This window comes from Nomascus leucogenys, chromosome 20 (genome assembly GCF_006542625.1).
Source record: "Nomascus leucogenys isolate Asia chromosome 20, Asia_NLE_v1, whole genome shotgun sequence".
Classification (NCBI taxonomy): Eukaryota; Metazoa; Chordata; class Mammalia; order Primates; family Hylobatidae; genus Nomascus; species Nomascus leucogenys.
In genome coordinates this window covers 36,321,050-36,341,484 of record NC_044400.1, presented here as the reverse complement: position 1 = coordinate 36,341,484, position 20,435 = coordinate 36,321,050, and the positions used below count along the sequence as shown (strand labels likewise).

General features: G+C 40.2%; 1 protein-coding gene across 5 annotated transcripts in view; it reads right to left on the bottom strand.

The window, feature by feature from the left end:
- Positions 1-20,435, bottom strand: part of ARHGEF4 (Rho guanine nucleotide exchange factor 4) — a 204,590-nt gene that overhangs the window by 90,029 nt on the left and 94,126 nt on the right. For 3 of the 5 annotated variants that reach the window (XM_030801452.1, XM_012497811.2, XM_003281756.4), the window contains 2 exons: positions 19,305-19,610; positions 5,546-5,672 (listed from right to left, as the gene is read on the bottom strand). In XM_030801452.1, coding sequence (XP_030657312.1) covers positions 5,546-5,672; positions 19,305-19,610 — 433 coding nt within the window. The remainder of the gene's footprint in view (positions 1-5,545; positions 5,673-19,304; positions 19,611-20,435) is intronic. The other 2 variants (XM_030801453.1, XM_030801454.1) reach the window with 2 other exon arrangements.

Here is a 20,435-nt window from a genome sequence, read left to right as displayed (position 1 = left end):
ACCTAACTTATAAGAGATACTAAAGGGAGTTCTTTAGGCTGAAAGCAAGTGACCCCAGATGATAATGTAAATCCATATGAATACAAAAAGAGTATTAGAAAAGGTAATGATGTAATTATAAAAAACACAATTCTTATTTTCTCTTCTCTTAACATACAATTGTATAAAATAATGTGTATAATGTATTATTGAGCATATAATATAAAAATGTAATATATGTCAGTAACAGCATAAAGGAGGTAGATGAGAGAAAAGCTGTAATAGGCTAAGAAAATGGTGACACAAGGTAGAGTAATCATTTTACTAATGTGCTGCTGGCTTTATAACATTGATAAGTATAATATGCATAACAATCATACCACACAAAAAGGGGGAAGGGAATAAGGGAGTAGTAGTTCTATATATTACTGGAATTAAGCTAGTATAAATCTGAAGTTGATGCTGGTAAGTTATATATATATATACACGAAACGCTAAAGCTACCACTAAAAACAAACCTCAAAAAATATAGTGAAAGAATCATTAATAAAATTAAAATACTACATTAGAAAATATTCACTCAGTGAAAAAGAAAACAGTAAAGAAGGAATAGAGCAATAAAAAGATGAGACAGGGAAAAGAAGAAGTGAAGATATGCCATGAACTGTGCCCATAGAAGATGGCAAATTTAATCAATAAATGTTGTGTTTTCCGACTACTCCACCGACCATCCATTCCTCTGTCTCCCTCCCTCTCCTTGGGCTTCCCTATTCATGAGACACAATATGGAAATTAGGCCAATTAATAACCCAGTAATGGCCTTTAAGTTTTCAAGTGAAAGGAAGAGTCACATATCTCTAACTTTAAATCAAAAGCTAGAAATGATTCAGCTTAGTAAGGAAGGCATGTCAAAGCCAAGATGGCCCAGAAGCTAGGCCTCTCAAGCCAAACAGTTAGCCAAGTTCTGAAAGTGAAGAAGAAGTTATTGTAGGAAATGAAAAGTGCTACCCCAGTTAGCACATGAATAAGAAAGTGAAACAGCCTGACTGCAATAGGAAGAAAGTTTTAGCGGTCCAGATAGATCAAATCAACCACAACACTCCTTTAAGCCAAGGCCTAATCCAGAGCAAAGCCTTAACTCTTTTCAATTGTATGAAGGCTGAGAGAAGTGAGGAAGCTGTAAAAGAAAAGTCTAAACCTAGCAGAGGTTGGTTCCTGAGATTTAAGGAAAGAAGCCATCTCCATAGCACAGAAGTGCAAGGTAGTAGAAGTAATCCAATTGCTCATCAATGGATGAATAAATAAGCAAACTGTGGTGTATCCATACAATGGAATATTATTTGGCCATAGAAAGAAATGAAGTACTGAAGTATATGTGACATGTGGATGAACCTTGAAAACATTATTATAAGTGAAAGAAGCCAGTCACAAGACCAGTTCCTACATGATTCCATCCATATGCAAATCCAGGATAGGGAATTTATAGAGACAGGAAGTAGATAAGTGGTTCCTTCGGGTGGTGGTGGGGGGTAATAGCTAAAGGTACAGAGCTTATTATGAGGTGCTGACAGTGTTCTAAAATGGACTGGTGATGACCGCACGTATCTGTGAATAGCCTGCCACCGAACTGTATGTGACTATAGCTCAACAAAGCTGTTTAAAAAATAGAAGGCATCCTTTACTAGTACTAGAGACTGATGAAGGGTGTTAGCCACAAGATACAACAAAGTAGTTTGAAGAAAGAGGTGACCTACAGCTTGTGAAATAACCATACTACCAGGTATTCCTAGTAAAACCCAGCCAACCCTTCCAAAGCCACAGGCATGAACTCTGGAGGCATCAGGGACTCTCAGAGTTGCACCTAGCCCTGCTGGCTCCACTGAGAGAGGGGTGGGTGTGGTGGGGGTTAATCTTGGGCACCGACTTGCCAGGGAGAGGTGGCCTGCTCCCACATCAGGCTGATTCTTGGCCACCCTTCCAAACGTGGAGAAGAAATTCTAGTGAGGGGGAGGAGCTCCCTGCCAAGACTGCTGACAGCTCCCCACAAGCCTTTAGGGCGCTGACTCACGGCATTCATCACAAGAAAGCCTTGCCTTCCTCATCCTACTTCAGCTGTGTTTGAAGGATGTTAACAGGAACCCATTATAATCTCTGAAAGAACATCACTTCCAGTGCTACTTAACAACACACCACTGCTGGAGGAAGACTGCTGTTCACACAGATGAGCAAATAAAGAAATTTCACCTATTAATAAAAAGCCTCAAAAGAGGCCATGTGCGGTGGCTCATGCCTGTAATTCCAGCACTTTGGGAAACCGAGGCAGATAGATCATCTGAGGTCAGGAGTTCGAGACCAGCCTGGCCAACATGGCAAAACCTCGTCTCTACTAAAAATACAACAATTAGCTGGGCATGGTGGTGGGCACCTGTAATCCCAGCTACTTGGGGGCTGAGGCAGGAGAATTGCTTGAACCCAGGAAGCGGAGGTTGCAGTGAGCCGAGATCGCACCACTGCCCTCCAGCCTGGGCGACAGAGCGAGACTCCAAAAAACAAACAGGCCGGGCATGGTGGCTCACGCCTGTAATCCCAGCACTTTGGGAGGCCGAGACAGGCGGATCATGAGGTCAGGAGATCGAGACCATCCTGGCTAACACGGTGAAACCCTGTCTCTACTAAAAAATACAAAAAATTAGCCAGGCGTGGTGGAGGGCGCCTGTAGTCCCAGCTACTCAGGAGGCTGAGGCAGGAGAATGGCATGAACCTGGGAGGTGGAGCTTGCAGTGAGCTGAGATCGCACCAATGCACTCCAGCTTGGGTGACAGAGCAAGACTCCGTCTTAAAATAAATAAATAAATAAAATAAAGTAAATAAATAAAAAACAAACAAACCTCAAAAGAAGAGCAGATGAATTTGGAAATGAACTGAAATTTAGAAATAACGAGAAAATTTTACAAAAATCCCAATTTTCTGTTCTTAATGGCTTCAAAAGGACATTGGAAAGATTGTTGCAGATTAAAAACATGATCACTGAATCACAAACTGCCAGTGAAGGCAGTGAACACAGGTGAGGGAAAAAAAACAAAACAGGAAAACAAAGCAGAAGATGAAACAGAAATTCTCCCAGAACTGGGCAGAAAATGGACCAAATTTGAATGAGAATTCAAATGAGAATGAGAGGTTCCAGGGATAGAAACTAGAAATATAATCTCTATAAAGTAGAAATTCTACGAAGTCAGGAACAGATCAGTTGGAAGTGGAAGCAGTAATTAGGAAAAGAAAAGAAAGCTTTCCTAAGCTAAACTCCAGGACAGTCCAGGCTAGTCTCTCCCATTATCCTTACAAAATAGGAAAACAGGAGCTATCACTCCTTTTATGAAGAAAAAGGAATCTAATTACTTTCTTGCAGAATTTCTGAGAAAAAAAGAAAAAAGGAACCTGAGATATAGGGAAATGGAGGGATGTGCCCAATTTCTCACCCTAGGACGAAGTGTGGCTAGAGCCCTGACCTCTGACTTACAGAGCAGTGCCCTTGGTATGCATACATGCTGGATGTCGCTGGTGGCATGAAGGTTTTAAAATTTCTTCTGCAATGAACTCATCTGCCAATTATTTCAAGTGACACTGAAATAATAGGAAAATATGATTATGAAGCCCTGAATTGTAAGGAGGTACTGACTTGAAAGGCCAAAATCAGCTTTGAGGATTCTCTCTGGAAAAAGATTCCTCTCCCTGGTTACTGTCCCTTCCACAAGACTCTAAATAACTCTATGACTTAATGAAGGGCTCATGCAAGAAATGGGGAAAGGTTCTTCAACAGTTGTCAAACACCTTTTCATAACTTTGCTTGTGAGTTTACGATCACAACCGTATGTGGGAAAGAATAAAACTCCACTTCACAGTGGAGCCTAAATACATCTATCTGCTGATGGACAACCACCACATCCACTGGCTAATCTGAGCAGCCAGCTCCCTCAGGGCCAGCACCTTGAATGTGCTGAGTCAGATTCAGAGCTCAACTCGGAGTCTGCATCAGAGCTGATTCCTTAGCAAGGCACATGCCAAACTCCAGCATTTGGGGCCAACCGCCATGCACTGTCATCCTCTGCCTCACCACACTGGCTTTCTATGGGTCTTCACCACCGACAGGACCTGACTACCAACAGCCTCCACTGCCAGCCCGCTCCCCCCAAGCCTGGACAAAGCACGCATTTGACAGGTGTGGCTGTTTTGTTTTTCTAACTCTTAGGGCTTTACCCTTGTTTATCTTTCTTCAACCCTGGATTTGGCCCCTCCCTCCAGCAACCATGAGCTTTTAGACTGTAGGGTCACCACCTAACACAATCTGCACCTGCTCAAGACGTGAGACCTCACATCTGTCCTTCCACCAGAAGACAGATGTGCCTTGAGCCTCACTTAGCGTGTCCAGCCCTGCTGGGTTGGGTGTGAGGAAGGTGGTTGTTCTACATAAAGAGGCCCCATCCTGGCTCTCACCTGCAGCCCAATTCCCTTCTAACACAGAAAGCCAGACCTTTTATGGACAGATATGTGATGTGATGCTATTTGCTATAGTTTGGAGAAAGGGACTCATACAGGCTGCCATAAAACTCAAGGAAGAGGCCATTATTCCTCAGAAGGGAAAACAACCAAGTTCCATCAGCTGATTAGAGACAGCTCCCTACATGATTCTGTCTCCTTGAAGTTACATATCCTACTACGAGACGAAGGGACAGTCAGTAGTTCTGCTCAAAATTAACTAATGGAGCCAAGCTGGGGGACTCTAGGAATTCCTTTTTTTATTTTTATTTTTGAGACAGAGTATCACTCTGTTGCCCAGGGTGGAATGCAGTGGCACGATCTCCGCTCACTACAACCTCCACCTCTCAGATTCAAGTGATTCTCCTGCCTCATCCCTCTGAGTAGCTGAGATTACAGGCATGCACCACCATACTGAGATAATTTTTTTTTTTTTTTTGAGACGGAGTTTTGCTCTTGTTGCCCAGGCTGGAGTGCAATGGCGTGATCTCGCTCACCACAACCTCTGACTCCCAGGTTCAAGCGATTCTCCTGCCTCAGCCTCCTGAGTAGCTGAGATTACAGGCATGTGCTAACATGCCCAGCTAATTTTGTATTTTTAGTAGAGATGGGGTTTCTCCATGCTGGTCAGGCTGGTCTCGAACTCCTGACCTCAGATGATCTGCCCACCTCGGCCTCCCAAAGTGCTGGGATTATAGCGTGAGCCACCGCACCCAGCCTGTATTTTTAGTAGAGACGGGGTTTCACCATGTTGCCCAGGCTGGTCTTGAGCTCCTGACCTCAAGTGATCCGCCTACTTCAGCCTCCCAAAGTGCTGGGATTACAGGCATGAGCCACTGTGCCTGGCCAATAATTCCCTTTCTTTGGGTAGTAGGCACTCCTCCCTAGCTGAAGGAAGAAGACAATTGTTTATCTCTCTCACCTTCAAGCTACTTCTACCAGGCAAGTGGATACAGCTGCCAACAGCATTTGCTTCTTGTCCTTCATGCCAGGATCCAGAGTACAAAGCAAAACAGAGAGGCGCATAACTCACCAGTGCCTGGTGTGTGCTCTGGCCAGCCCATGTGGTTCAGTCCCATTGGAGCACTCTGGGAGAGTGGATGGCTTCTTCTAGGGAGATTCAAAAACTCTGGAGAGGTAATGATCGTCTTTCTCCAGCACTGGAAGAGGAGGAAAGGGACAGAGGGCAAATGAAGAAAAGAAATGACAGGCTGTCATTGCCACCCTGCAGTCTTTCTAATTGCTGAGGACTTTTCCTTGTGAACAGAGCAAATAACCAAAATATGCACAGCTCCAAGGGATGCCTTTCACATCAAAACTCACAAGAAAAACTTCACCTGGAGTCTGCAGTGGGCAACCTATCTGGCCACATGGATAGGCTGTCATTCCATGGATGAAGTCAGGACTGTGGAGAAGGTCTTCAGACTCCCAACTCTCCCCGAACTGGTGAGCCACACAGTCTGATATTTCCCCAAAAGCAAGACTATTAGTTTTAGCTAAGGCACAGTCTTTTTGGAATGCTTCATTAAAATACAACTCACGAAATCCGTGACATCTCCTAATTATGAAACAGACACTGCCCTTCAGACAGTTAAGGACCACAGTTGGCTGTGGCTTTGGGATGACCAGGGATATGAGCCTTTTCTGTATCATCTCATTGTCCAGAGATAAACCTGGCCCCTCTTGATTTTTTTTCTACTTTAAGAAGTTATTGTATTAACTTAAAAATTGTGGTATGTATTCAAAGAAATGCTTGTTCCCTTACTTTTTGCTTTTGTATTCCTCATACTATTAAGCAAACAGTGCTTAGAAAATTCTTTTAGTGATTTCCAGAAACATCAATATACAAACATTGATAAAGATGGAGTTGCACACTTCACCCCATCCATTTGAACACAACTAAAAACCTTGGGGAAAGTGTATAGATCAGCCATCTGAGGACTCTAGAGGGAAACAGCAGCAGGTAGACTGGGGAAGGAAACCAGAATTCGGAGTAACACTGATCCTATGGTGAGTTTCTTGTTTTGTTGCTCCTGTGGTGTGCCCTGGTCTGAACTCAATTCCAGCTTGAAACTGGGCATGGACATAAAGGACTCCAAAAGAAGCCCTCTCAGATCTGAAGAGAGGGAAAAGGGTCCTTAAGGGTATGAGGCAATGAGGGATGTGTATTTGAGTGATGATTTCTCCCACCCTATTCCCCTAGGCAATCTCATTATGGTAATGGCAGTGGTGGTCGTGCAGACATCTAAAATTCTGAGGGACAGGAATCCTCTCTGACCAGAGGAACTGTGGTCCCAAGAGGATGGGAGAGAATTCCTGTTTCTTTTTTCTATCTCTGTCTCCCTGCCACTTGGTTTCAGAGGCAGACACAGTTGCAAGAAGTGTATGGCAGACAGGGAAAATGAAAGCCCCAGCTTTCCATCAAGAAAACTAGGAAAGGAGGGCTCCTAGACACCAGGAAGTGCCTGGGAGAATGCCAAGAGGAGGGGTCTCAAGCAGAAGATCCCATAATGTTGTGTATGAGCTCCCGGACTGACCCCCAAGCTGTATGAGTGGATCTGACCCTGAACAGCATATAAGAGTCTTTGAGAACTGAACCATGGGATAGAACATATTTCAGGTCCCACAGGGGCCACTGGGTGATCCACATTATCCAAATGACACTGCAAACATCTTAAAACCTGAACTGACATAAGAAACAGCCCCTGAAGGCCAGTAAGAACTTGCAGCCTGAACTTAACTGGGTCAATTGCTTAAAAAATTTAATAATCATTATTCTCCATAGGAACTAAACAAGGCCCAGAGTCTCATAACATAACATTTAAGATGCCCAGAATACAATAGAAAATTACCTGACACAAAAAGAACTATGAAATCTCAATAACTTTTAAGGGAAAAGATAGTCAACAATTACAACGCCAAGATGACACAGTTGTTGGAATTATCAGAAAAAGACTTTAAAGCAGCTCTTATATCACCATGCTCTAAGAAGTAAGGGTGAACACTTTTGACATAAATGAAAAATAATAGCAGATAAATAGATAAAAAATAAAATGGAGATGTTAGTAATGAAAAATATAAAATAACTAAAATAAAATCCAGTGGCAGAGTACAATTATAAAATGAGATGAAAAAGGAAATAATCAGTAAGCATGTAAATAGCTCAACAGAAATTATCCAATTGAAGAACAGAGAGAAAAGGTTGGGGGGGAAAATCCCAATAGAACTTCAGGGACCTATGTGACAACAACAAAGGTCTAACACTCTGTCATCAGAGTTCCAGAAGGAGAAGAGAGTGGAGTGCACAGCAATATCAAGAATAATTTCTGCAAACATCCCAAATATGATTCAAAACATTAACTTACAGACACAAGAGCCCAGCAAACTGCAAGCTGAAAAATCCAAGGAAATCAATGCCCCGAGACATCATAAACTGCTGAAAATTAGAGACAATGAAAAAATCTTAAAGCAGAAACCACAACAGATCATACATAGGGGAACATTCATTTGCATGACTGTGGATTTTTCACGGAGGCCAGAAAGAAGTGGAATAATGTTTGTAAAGTGCTAAATCACTGTCAGCCCAAAAATCTATATCCAGCAAAAGTATATTCAGGAATGAAGGTAAAATAAGAACATTATCACATGGAGAAAAACTAAGAGAAGTCATAGCCAGCATACCTGTTCTAAAGAAATGTTAAAGGAAGATCTTTGTACAAAAGGAAAATGATACCAGAGGGAAACTTTGAACTTCAGAAATGAAGGAAGAGCAACAGAAATAATAAATAGCTGGGTAAATATAACACACCATTTTTCTCCTCTTAAGTTTTAAAAAAATATTTGACAGTTAAACACAAAATTATAATATTATCTAATGCAGTTTTCAATGTATGCAGATTTAATATACACGACAACAACAACATAAAGGAGGAGGTTAAAGGAACCTATGGGATGGAAGATGTCTATATTCCTTCCACTCAAAGTGGGAAAATACTAATTCTAACTAGATGGAAATGTTAAGGATGTATATTAATTCCTAGAGTTACTAAAAAAAAACTATACAAAGAAACATATTTAAAAGCCCAATAACCAAGTTAAAATGGAGAACTAAAAAATACCTAAATAATCCAAAAGGAAACAAAGCAATGAAAATCACAGAACAGAAAATGAATGATAACATGGTAAACCTAAATCCAAACACATCAATAAATACATTAAGTGTGAATACTCAAAGCACATAATCAGAAAAACAAATATTAAAATAATTAAGGAAAGAACATCTAACAATATACTATCTACAAGAAACCTACTTTCAAAATAATGATAAAGGCAGGTAGAAAGTAAAAGGGTGAAAAAACGATGCCACACAAGTACTAATCAAAAAGAAAATGTGAATGGCTATATTAATATCAGACAAAACCAATTTCAGAGCAAGGAAAATTACCAGGGACACACAAGAACATAACATCATAAGAGTGAATTCACCAAGAAGACATATAATCCTAGATGTCCATGCATCTAACCACGAACACTCAAAATATATGAAGCAAAAATTTAAAGGAAAAATGGAAAATTTGCAATGATTCATTTCTGATTGGAAACTTCAGCACTTTTATCACAGTAATCAATAGAACAAATAGAGAAAAACAATGTAATAAACAAAAACAAGGTAATAGACAAAGTGAGCAACACCATCAACCAGTTGGAACTAACTGACATTTATAGAATAGCCATCCAACAGTAGCAGAATACCTATTATTTTCAAGTGCACATGGAACATTCACCAAGAGAGGCTATATCCTTGGTGATAATCATAATAATGAAATAAAAAAAGTTTGAAAGTATGAAATCATACAAAGTATGTTTCTCTATCACAATGGAATTGAACTATAAATCAGTAATAGAAAGGTAATTCTATTATTTTTCTTAAAAACGAAATCCTAATCTATTTAGAAATTAACACACTTCCAAAATAAAAACTCCACCATATTTCCAGTGACTGCTTTGAAAACAGTGATCTAGTGCTCTGATTCACTCAACGTATGTGCTATTATTCCTGCTGTTCGAACCCTTGCATGTTACACCATATTATTACTTGCTTCTTTTCATACTTTTTTCGGAATTATACCTGCAGTTTATATTTTTGTGTTTACACAAAAATATGGTTTATGTGCATCTGAGTAGTTGAAACTAGTAGAAACTACCAAACCAGCCAGGCACGGTGGCTCATGCCTGTAATCCCAGCACCTTGGGAGGCCGAGGCGGGTGGATCACAAGGTCAGGAGATCCAGACCATCCTGGCTAACATGGTGAAACCCCGTCTCTACTAAAAATACAAAAAATTAGCTGGGCGTGGTGGCGGGCGCCTGTAGTCCCAGCTACTCAGGAGGCTGAGGCAGGAGAATGGCGTGAACACAGGAGGTGGAGCTTGCAGTGAGCCAGTATCACACCACTGCACTCCAGCCTGGGTGACAAAGCAAGACTCCGTCTCAAAAAAAAAAAAAAAAAAAAAAAGAAACTACCAAACCATATTTGACTCAACTAGTCAAATATACTCAACTAGTATATAATCTCTCTTTTCTATTAAATTATCAGGAATTATCTCTAGGCCTCCAAACCTTTTACAATCAAAGAATCTTAGGCTTGGAATCCTCTCAAAATCTACTTTAATCCTGGTTAAAGGGAAACTGGACCCTGTACACGTATTCATGCAGGCCACATCACATTTTATTTTCTTAAATAGTCATTTAAGCTTGTGACTACAGTTGACTCTTGAACAACATGGGTTTGAACTGCATGGGTTTACTTATACATGGGTTTTCTTCCACCTCTGCCACTTCTGAGACAAGACCAACTGCTCCTCTCCTTCCTCCTTAGCCTATGGAATGTGCAGATGATGAGGATGAAGAGCTTTACGACAACCCAGAAGGATACAAGGTGAATATCCTTTTGACAAAATGTTTTCTCAGATCATTTCTCATATGGGTTACTTAAACATTCTCTAAGTCTTCCCTTCTTGTTCTACAGCAAATTTATCATGCCATTTTTATGTTAAAAATCATAAAAGGCTGCCTGCTGCTTATAGAATAAAGTCAAGATCTATTGGCATGGAGCCCAGAGTTCTTCAAATACTGTTTTCTGACTACTGTAACAACTCTTGCCATCCATCTCTCTACCACCAGGCACCTACTCACTACTTCCCTGATACTCCGTGAATTTTCATACTACCATCCGAGGTCAGGAGATCGAAACCATCCTGGCTAACACGGTGAAATCCTGTCTCTACTAAAAATACAAAAAATTAGTCGGGCATGGTGGCAGGCACCTGTAGTCCCAGCTATTCGGGAGGCTGAGGCAGGAGAATGTTGTGAACCCGGGAGGCAGAGGTTGCAGTGATGTTGCTATCCCCTCTATTTGAACTACGCTTCCCTGCTGAAACTTTATCCATTCTTAGGAAAGTGTCTCCTTTTATGCAAAATCTTTCCTTATGTTCCATCTACACAGAATTACCCACCTCCTCCTCTCTGTTAACAGTATTTTGTTGATATCACTGTAGCACCTGTATTGTTGTATAATTACTATACAAATCTTAGTACCTGGAAGTGGGAAACAGCTATAACAAACACCTACAAATTTGGAAGTGACTTTGGAATTGGGCAGTAGGCAGAGGCTGGAAGAAAAGAAATAAAACGAATACATACTAGAAAGGAAGAAATACCCCCTGTCCCCCATTTTACAGTGATATGGTTGCTTACATAGTTTCCTGTAATCTATAAAAAACAACAACCTTTGAACTAACAAATGAATTCAGCAGAGTCACAGGATACAATATCAACACACAAAAATCAATCACATTTCCATATACTAAAAATCAACTTGTGGAAAATGAAATTTAAAACACAATATTTTTAATAGTTCCTAGGAAAATTAAATCCAAAGTATACATTTTAAAAATGCAGAGGATCTGTATGCAGAAAATTACAAAATTCTGACAAAAGAAGTTAAAGAAAACCTAAATAAATGAAAAGATATACCTGTATTCTTGTGTTTGCAGACAAAACATAATGAAGATGACAGTTTTCCATAAATTAATTTGTAGGTTTTCTGCAGTCTCATCAGATTCTCAGCAAAGCATTTGTAGACAAGACAAACTTATTTTCATATTTATTATTGGAAGGAACTAGCCATGGAACGCGTAAAACAATGTTGAAAAAAAAAGAAATATAGTGGAAGGACTCTATCTAATCAACATGAAGGCTCAGTACATAGCTATGAAGATCAAGACAGTGTGGCACTAATGGAAGCATAGACACATGGATCGACAGTGCCAAACAGAGAGCCTAGAAACAGGCGTAAGTATATCCAACTGACTTCTGGCAAAGGTGCAAAAGTAATTCAATGAGGAATAATAACTCTTTTCAACAAGTGGTCCAACAGTATCCACAGGCAAAAAAGAAAAAAAAGAAGAAAAGAAACTTCACCTAAATCCCACAACTTACGTAGCAAGAAGAAACAATGAGATCATTTCCTTTTGCAGCAACATGGTTGCAACTGGAGGCCATTATCCTAGGGAAACTGACACAGGAACAGACAACCAAATACCACATGTTCTCACTCATAAGTGGGAGCTAAACATTGAGTACATATGGACACAAAGAAGACAACAACAGATTCTGGGGCCTACTTGAGGGTGGAGGGCAGGGAGGAGGGTGAGGACTGAAAAACTACCCATCCGGTACTATACTTATTACCTTGGTGACAAAATAATCTGTACACCAATCCCTTGCAACACGCAATTTACCTATATAACAAACCTGCACATGTACCCCTGAACCTAAAATTAAAGTCAAAAAATGTAACTGGAAATCAATCACAAACTTAAATGTGAAAAGTACAATGATGAAACTTTAGAAAAAACAGAAGAAAATCTTTGAGACTTAGAGGTCACTGAAGAGTTTTTAGACATGATGCCAAAAGCACATCCATAAATGGAAAAAATTGATTAAGTAGACTTCAACAACATTTAAAAATTTGTTCTGTGAAGACCCTGGTAAGAAGATGAAAAAGCAAGCTACAGACTAGGTGATAATGTTTGTAAACCACAAATTCAACAAAGGACTAGTATCTGAAATATGAATATATATAATACACAGACACATATACACTCTGTCTCTCAAAGATCAACATTAAAAAAATGCCTTGCCTTACCTCTCAATTGTTTGAGGGGAGAAAAGGAAAAGGCTACCCAGTTAGAAAACGGATAAAAGAATAGAAAAGACATTTCACCTGAACTGTTGTACCAATGGCAAATACGCACACGAAAATATTTTCTATATTATTGTGCCTTAGAACACAACCATTTCCAAAATGAGTTATCACTACACCACTATTACTATTACGGTAAAAATTTAAAAATAGCAAAAAAACAAATACTGATAAGAATGCTGAGAAACTGGATCATGCAAACATTACTGGTGGGAATGTAAAATGGTACAGTCCTCTCAAAAATAATGTGGAAGATTCTTATAAAACTAAACAGACAACTATCATATGACCCAACAATTGTACTCTTGGGCAATTTACCCTAGAGAAATGAAAACATATGTTATTAAACATATTATTTATAATAGCCCAAACCTGGAAACAATCTAGATGTCTTCCAATAGGTGAATGATTAAACAAGTTGTACATCCAGGCCATGGAATACTGTCAGCAACATACATGCAGCCACTTTGTTGCCACATTATAATACTCAAGATGCCCAGTTTTCAACAAAAAATTATGATACAAAGGCCGGGCACAGTGGCTCATGCCTGTAATCCCAGCACTTTGGGAGGCCGAGGCGGGCAGATCATGATGTCAGAAGATCGAGACCATCCTGGCTAACATGGTGAAACCCCATCTCTACTAAAAATACAAAAAATTAGCCGGGCATGGTGGCGAGTGCCTGTAGTCCCAGCGACTCGTGAGGCTGAGGCAGGAGAATGTTGTGAACCCGGGAGGCAGAGTTGCAGTGAGCCTAGATCGCACCACTGCACTCCCGCCTGGATGACAGAGTGACACCAGAGCGACACTCTGTCTCAAAAAAATATATATATATATGATACAAAGAAACAAGAAAGTATGGCCCACTCAGGGAAAGAAAAGAAATGAACAAGAACCATCCCTGAGAAAGCACAGGGTCTTCTTACTAGACAAAGACTCTAATCAACTTTTAAATATGCTTAAAGAGCTAAGTGAAATAAAAACCACTAAAGGAACCAAAAGAATGATGTCTCATCAAATGGAATACCAATAAAGTATTAAAAAAACAGGTAAAAGTTCTGGAGTTGAAAAGTACAATAACTAAAATTCAATGTAACATGTCTGAGTAGGCAGAAAAAAGAATCAGTGGATTTGAAGATGGCCAATTGAGATTTTCCAATACGAAGGAAAGAAGCATGGAGAAAATTAACTAACAGAACCTAGGGCACCATCAAGCACACCAACATACCTATAATGGAATCTCAAAAGAAAGAGAGAAAGGCCAGACACAGTGGCTCACACCTGTAATTCCAGCACTTTGGGGGGCCGAGGGGGGCAGATCACCTGAGGCCAGAAGTTCAAGACCAGCCTGACCAACATGGAGAAACCTCATCTCTACTAAAAATAGAAAAAAATTAGCCGTGCCTGGTGGCGCATGCCTGTAATTCAAGCTACTTGGGAGGCTGAGGCAGGAGAATCGCTTGAACTTAGGAGGTGGTGGTTGTGGTAAGCCAAGATTGCACCATCGCACTCCAGCCTGGGCAACAAGAGTGAAACTCCATCTCAAAAAAAAAAAAAAAAAAAAAAAAAAAAAAGAAAGAAAAAAATCAGAAAGAATGGCGGAAAATTCCTAAATTTGATAAAGTACATGAATCCACACATCCAAGAAGCTCAGTGAACTCAATGATGGATAAGCATAAAGATTCACACTGAGACACATTGGAATAAAATAGCTGAAAGCCAAAGACAAAAAGTGAGTTTCACTCTTGTTGCCCAGGATGGAATGCAATGGCATGATCTTGGCTCATTGCAACCTCTGCCTCCTGGGTTCAAGCAATTCTCCTGCCTTAGCCTCCCAAGTAGCTGGGATTATAGGCATGCACCACCATGCTCAGCTAATTTTGTATTTTAGTAGAGATGGGGTTTCACCAGGTTGGTCAGGCTGGTCTCGAACTTCTGACCTCAAGTGATCTGCCTGCCTCAGCCTCCCAAAGTGCTGGGATTACATGCATGAGCCACCATGCCCGGCCAGTAAATTTTAAAAGACTGAATTCATACGAAATATCTTTTCTGACTACAATGTAATGACGACACTAGACATCAATAGCAGAATGGAAAATTCACAAATATGTGGAAATTAATACAATATTAAACAGCCAGTGAGTCAAAGAAGAAATCATAAAATTTCACAAAAAAGAAAAGAAGAAATCACAAAATTAGAAAATACTGTGAGATGAATGAAAACAAAAACACAACCTATCAATACTTATGGATGCAGTGAACGCTACGCTGAGAGGGAACTTTCTAGTTGTAAAAGCCTAAATTAAAAAAGAATTTCTCAAATCAATAGTCTAATTTTACATCTTAAATAACAAGAAAAAGAAGCACAAACTAACCTCAAAGCTAATAGATGGAAGAAAATAATAAAGATGAAAGTAGAGACACATTAAATATAGTAATAGAAAAACAATAGAGGCCAGGTGCAGTGGCTCATGCCTGTAATCCCAGCACTTTGGGAGGCTGACGTGGGTGGACCACTTGAGCCCAGGAGTTGGAGACCAGCCTGGGCAACATGGTGAAACCCTGTCTCTACCAAAAATACCAAATACCAGTCCCATAACTGAGTCTCTAAATAAATAAATAAATAAATGAATAAATAGATAAAAAATTAAAAATGGAATAAAAATAAGAAAAGAGAGAAAATCAAGACAACCAAAACCAGATTCTATGAAAAGACTAACAAAATTGATAAGCATTTAGCTATACTGTGTAAAAAAAGAGAAAATACAAATTACTAAAATTAGAAATGAGAGTGGAAGCATTACTACTGATGTTACAGGAATTTAAAAGGATTATAAGAAAACACTATGGACAACTGTATATCAACAGATTAGATAATGTAGATAAAATAGAGAAATTCTTAAGAAAAACACAAGCCAAATGACTCAATAAGAAACATAAACTTTGGCCAGGCGCAGTGGCTCATGCCTGTTATCCCAGCACTTTGGGAAGCTGAGGCGGGCAGATCACTTGAAGTCAAGAGTTCGAGACCAGCCTGGCCAACATGGTGAAACCCTGTCTCTATCAAAAAATAAAAAAATTAACCATGCATGGCAGTGCATGCCTGGAGTCCCAGGTACTCAGGAGGCTGAAGCAGGAGACTCGCTTGAACCCAGGAGGTGGAGGTTGCAGTGAGTCAAGATCATGCTGCTGCACTCTAGCCTGGGAAACAGAGTGAGACTCCATCTCAAAACAAAACAAGAAGAAATATAAACTCTGACCAGAACTATGACAAGTAAAGAATTGTTTTTTCACCAGCCTGACGCTAAAAGAAAAGAAAAGAAAAAAGAATTGAATCAGTAATCAGAAACCCCGCAACAAAGAAAATCCCAGGACCAGAAAGCTTCACTGGTGAACTATACAAGATATTTAAAGAAGAATCTTTCTCAAACGCTTCCAAAAAATAGAAGAGGAGAGAGCACTTCCTAACTCATTCTGTAAGACCAGAATCACTCTGATACCAAAGCCAGAGAAAAACATCACAAGAAAAGAAAACTGCAGATCAATACATATTCAATGTAATATACCCCATTAATAGGTCAAAGAAAACATGCATGATTATCTCAGTTGATGCAGAAAAACCATCATCAAAATTGATCATGCACTTAAAAAATCCAGCACCCTTTCATGATAAAAACACTAGAAATAGAAAGGAATCTTAACATGATAAAACGGTATTTGTGAAAAACACACAGCTAACATCATACTCAATAGTGAAAGACTGAAAACTTTAATCCTAAAACCAAGAAAACAAGGACACCCCATTTCACCACTTCTGCTCAACATTGTTATGTATGTTCTACCCAGAGCAAGTACGGGAAAAAAGAGAAATCAAAGGCATCTAAACTGGAATGGAAGAAGTAAAATAACCTATTTTTATAAATGATGTAATCTTATACATAGAAATTTCCAAAGAATCCACAAAAATAATATTATAGCTAATAAATGAATTCAGCAACGTTTCAGGAATCAATTGTATTTTTATGCTCTAGCAATGGATAATCCCAAAATGAAGCTTTTAAAAATTTCCATTTATGATGTCATCGAAAAGAATAAAATACTTAGGAAACATTTTAACCAAGGATGTGCAAGACTTTTTACAGTGAAAACTACAAAACACTGCTGAAAGCAATTCAAGAACACCTCCCAAACACGGAAAGACACCCAGTGTTCATGGATTTGAAGACTTAATATTATATTAATATGGCACTACTCTCCCAAGTGATCTACAGATTGAATGCAATCCTATGGAAATCCCAAGGGCCTTTATTTTTTGCAGAATTAGAAAATTAATTATAAGATTCATATGAAATTGCAAGGTCCAACAAATAGCCAAAACAATTTTGAAAAAGAACAAAGAAGACTCTCACATTCCAATTTCAAAACTTATTATAAAACTGTGATAATCAAAACAATGTGGTACTGACATAAAGACAGACATATAAGTTAATAGGATAGAATTGAGAGTCAAAAATATACCCACACATCTAAGGTTATTTGACTTTTTTTTTTTTGAGACAGGGTCTCACTCCGTCACCCAGGCTGGAGTGCAGTGGTGCAGTCTTGGCTCACTGCGACCTCCGCCTTCCAGGTTCAAGCAATTCTCCCACCTCAACCTCCTGAGTAGCTGGGAGTACAGATGCGTGCCACCACACCGGCTAATTTTTGTATTTTTAGTAGAAACAGGGTTTCACCATGTTGTCCAGGCTGATGTTGAACTCCTGGCCTTAAGTGATCCACTGCCTGGCTTCCCCAAGTGCTGGGATTACAGATGTGAGCCATCGCGCCTGGTGGGTAAGTTGATTTTTGACAAGGATGCCAAGACCATTCAGTAAGGGACAGAATAGTCTCTTCAACACATGGTGTTTGGATAACTACATATCCGGGTGGAAAATATTAAAATTGGACCTCTATCTCATACCATACAAAAATTAAATCAAAATGGATCAAAGACCTAAATTTAAAAGCGAAAGGTATAAAACTCTTAGACAAAAACAGAGGTAAATTTCATTACTTGGATTTGGCAATAGATTCTTAGGTATGACATCAAATGCACAAGCAACAACAAAAAAATAGATAAAGTAGATCTCATCAAAATTAAGTACTTATGCATCAATGGGTACTATCAAAAAAGTGAAAGGCACTCTACAGATGGGAGAAAATATTTGCAAATGACATATCTTATAATGGTCTTACATTCAGAATATGTAAAGAATTCCAGGCCGGGCGCGGTGGCTCATGTCTGTAATCCCAGCACTTTGGGAGGCCAAGGCCAGTGGATCACTTGAGGCCAGGAGTTCGAGACCAACCTGGCCAACATGGTGAAACTCCGTCTTTACTAAAAATACAAAAATTAGGTGGGCATGGTGGCAGATGCCTGTAATCCCAGCTACTCAGAAATGGATGAAGACCTACTCAGGAATGGATGTATGGATGAACAAAGTGAGACAAGTACTGTATAATCACATAACGAAATGTGACTTAGCCATACAAAGAAATGAAGTATTGATATGTGCTATGACATGGATGAAACACGACGCTAAGTGAAAAACGCCAGTCACAAAAGGTCACGTATTATGTAATTCCATTTATATGAAAAATCCAGAATAGGAAGACCCATAGAGACAGGAAGCAGGCGAGTATTTCCAGGGTCTGGGGAGGGGAAATGGGGAGTGACAACTTAATGGGAATAGGGTTTCCTTTAGAGGTGATGAAAATGCCTTGGAGCTGGACAGAGGTGGTGGTCGCAAAAGATAGTGAATGAATATACTAAATGCCAATGAATTCTTCACTTTAACATGGTTAATTCTACATTATGTGAATTTCACCTCAGTTTTAAAAAGTGAGTCTTCAAGGATGAGGTGAGACTCAGAGATGTGTACTTCACAAACACCTGATAATAAATATTGCTATTTATAAAGGGAAAAAACAAGAAACTCTTGTCAAAGATTGGGTAAATGGCATGATGTCTACACCATTAATTTACTTTTTAGTAGGCTGTCGGTTTCATGCAAAAAATCATGTTGTCAAAGTGTCTTAGAGACAAAATTGAATGGACAGTGTAATGACTTTAGTTAATTTGGTTAAGACTGTCATATTGAAATGTTCTGAGCCTCTGTGAGTGGCAGAGCCAATGCTAGGGCAGTGTCTAATCATGTCGGGCACACAGCAGGCACTCATTAAATGGCAGTCTTCTCTGCACTGCTACCTTGCATGGAGCTGGCCACAGCTAGAGACATACTACAGAGAAGGAAGAGGGGGCCCTGGCTTCTGTGGCTCTGGGGAATGCGCTGCTCAAAGTGTCTCTCTTGCAGGCCCTCGACTGCAGTACTGGGTGTGGCCCAGGCAGCATGCTGTAATCCAAGGGGGCCCAGGGTGACAAGTTACATCACAGGAGAGTCAGGCGAAAGCTCAGGAAGCAATAGGCAGCTGCAGAGAGAAGGGGATACCAGATCAAGTCTGAGGACTCCTGGCCAGGAACGGCTTACCTTGTCTCCATCTTTGTGCACTGCCCCTATGTGCAGCCTCCTTTCGACGTGGGCCTGCTTCTGCAACTTCTTTCTCTGTGTCTTCTCCAGCCACAGGTCATCCACACTGATGGGTGAGCGGTGAGGGATGCCCCTAGGCTGTGAAGGAGCCTCCCCGTGCACAGTCTCTGCAGAGATGCAGAGGAGGGCCCATGTCACCATCTCAGTGGTGAAGCAGGGCTTCTGGGCAGGCTCCATGTGGAAAGCCTTCTGACTGTGAGAGCAACTGGGCTTCTCACCTGCTGGTTCTTCCCAGGGCATGTGGTTCTGGAGAGCAGAGAGAACGGGTCAGGGGTCAGAGGTCAAAGGACATATCAACTGGGAACACGCTGTCCTTCCTCTGCCCAGTTCCTTTTGGGTATAACACTATGTTTTGGTTAATTTTCAAAGTACAGAGTCCAGTGAAATACTTTGTTCACAGTCATTTTGGAAAATGTGAAGATTAGGAACAAAACAAATTTTGTCTCTGTTAAAATGTCTACTTTCAAGAGTATTTTTTTAAAAATCCAGTCTTCTATTTTGATCAAAGAATTAGGCCTTGAAGGTAATTACTGAACTTGGCATGCTCATTAGAAATACTTTTTAAAGGCCAGCAACTGGGGTAAAAGCTCCTGTTTAAACAACATCCCTTATGAACAAAACTGAAGCAGAAGCACACTTCCAGAGCCCAATACCTCTTCCAGCTTAACTTGGATGCTCACTGAAATGCAGGCATGACTCCACCTCACCCACATTGCCACCACCATCCCTGGTTGCCATTATGCACCAGGCACCTTAAGGATTTCAAAATAAAATATGTCCCCACTAGCAGAATAGTTAGGCCTGTGTTGGCATCACCAGCATCTCTGTTGTTTGGAATTTGCCACTGGGAGAAGAAACCCTTTTCTTCACACACATTGTCCAAGTCTAACGACCCCCTAGGCCCACCTCATGAACACCTACTTTGTAGCAGCAACCTCTGTGGAATGGCATCCCCAAGCACTCTGTGTGTACTGTTTGCTAAAAACTAAGGTGAAATTTCTTTTAAGTATTTCAAGAGTCTACCTTAAAAATGTATCTATGCTGTTGGGAGGCCAAGGCGGGCAGATCACG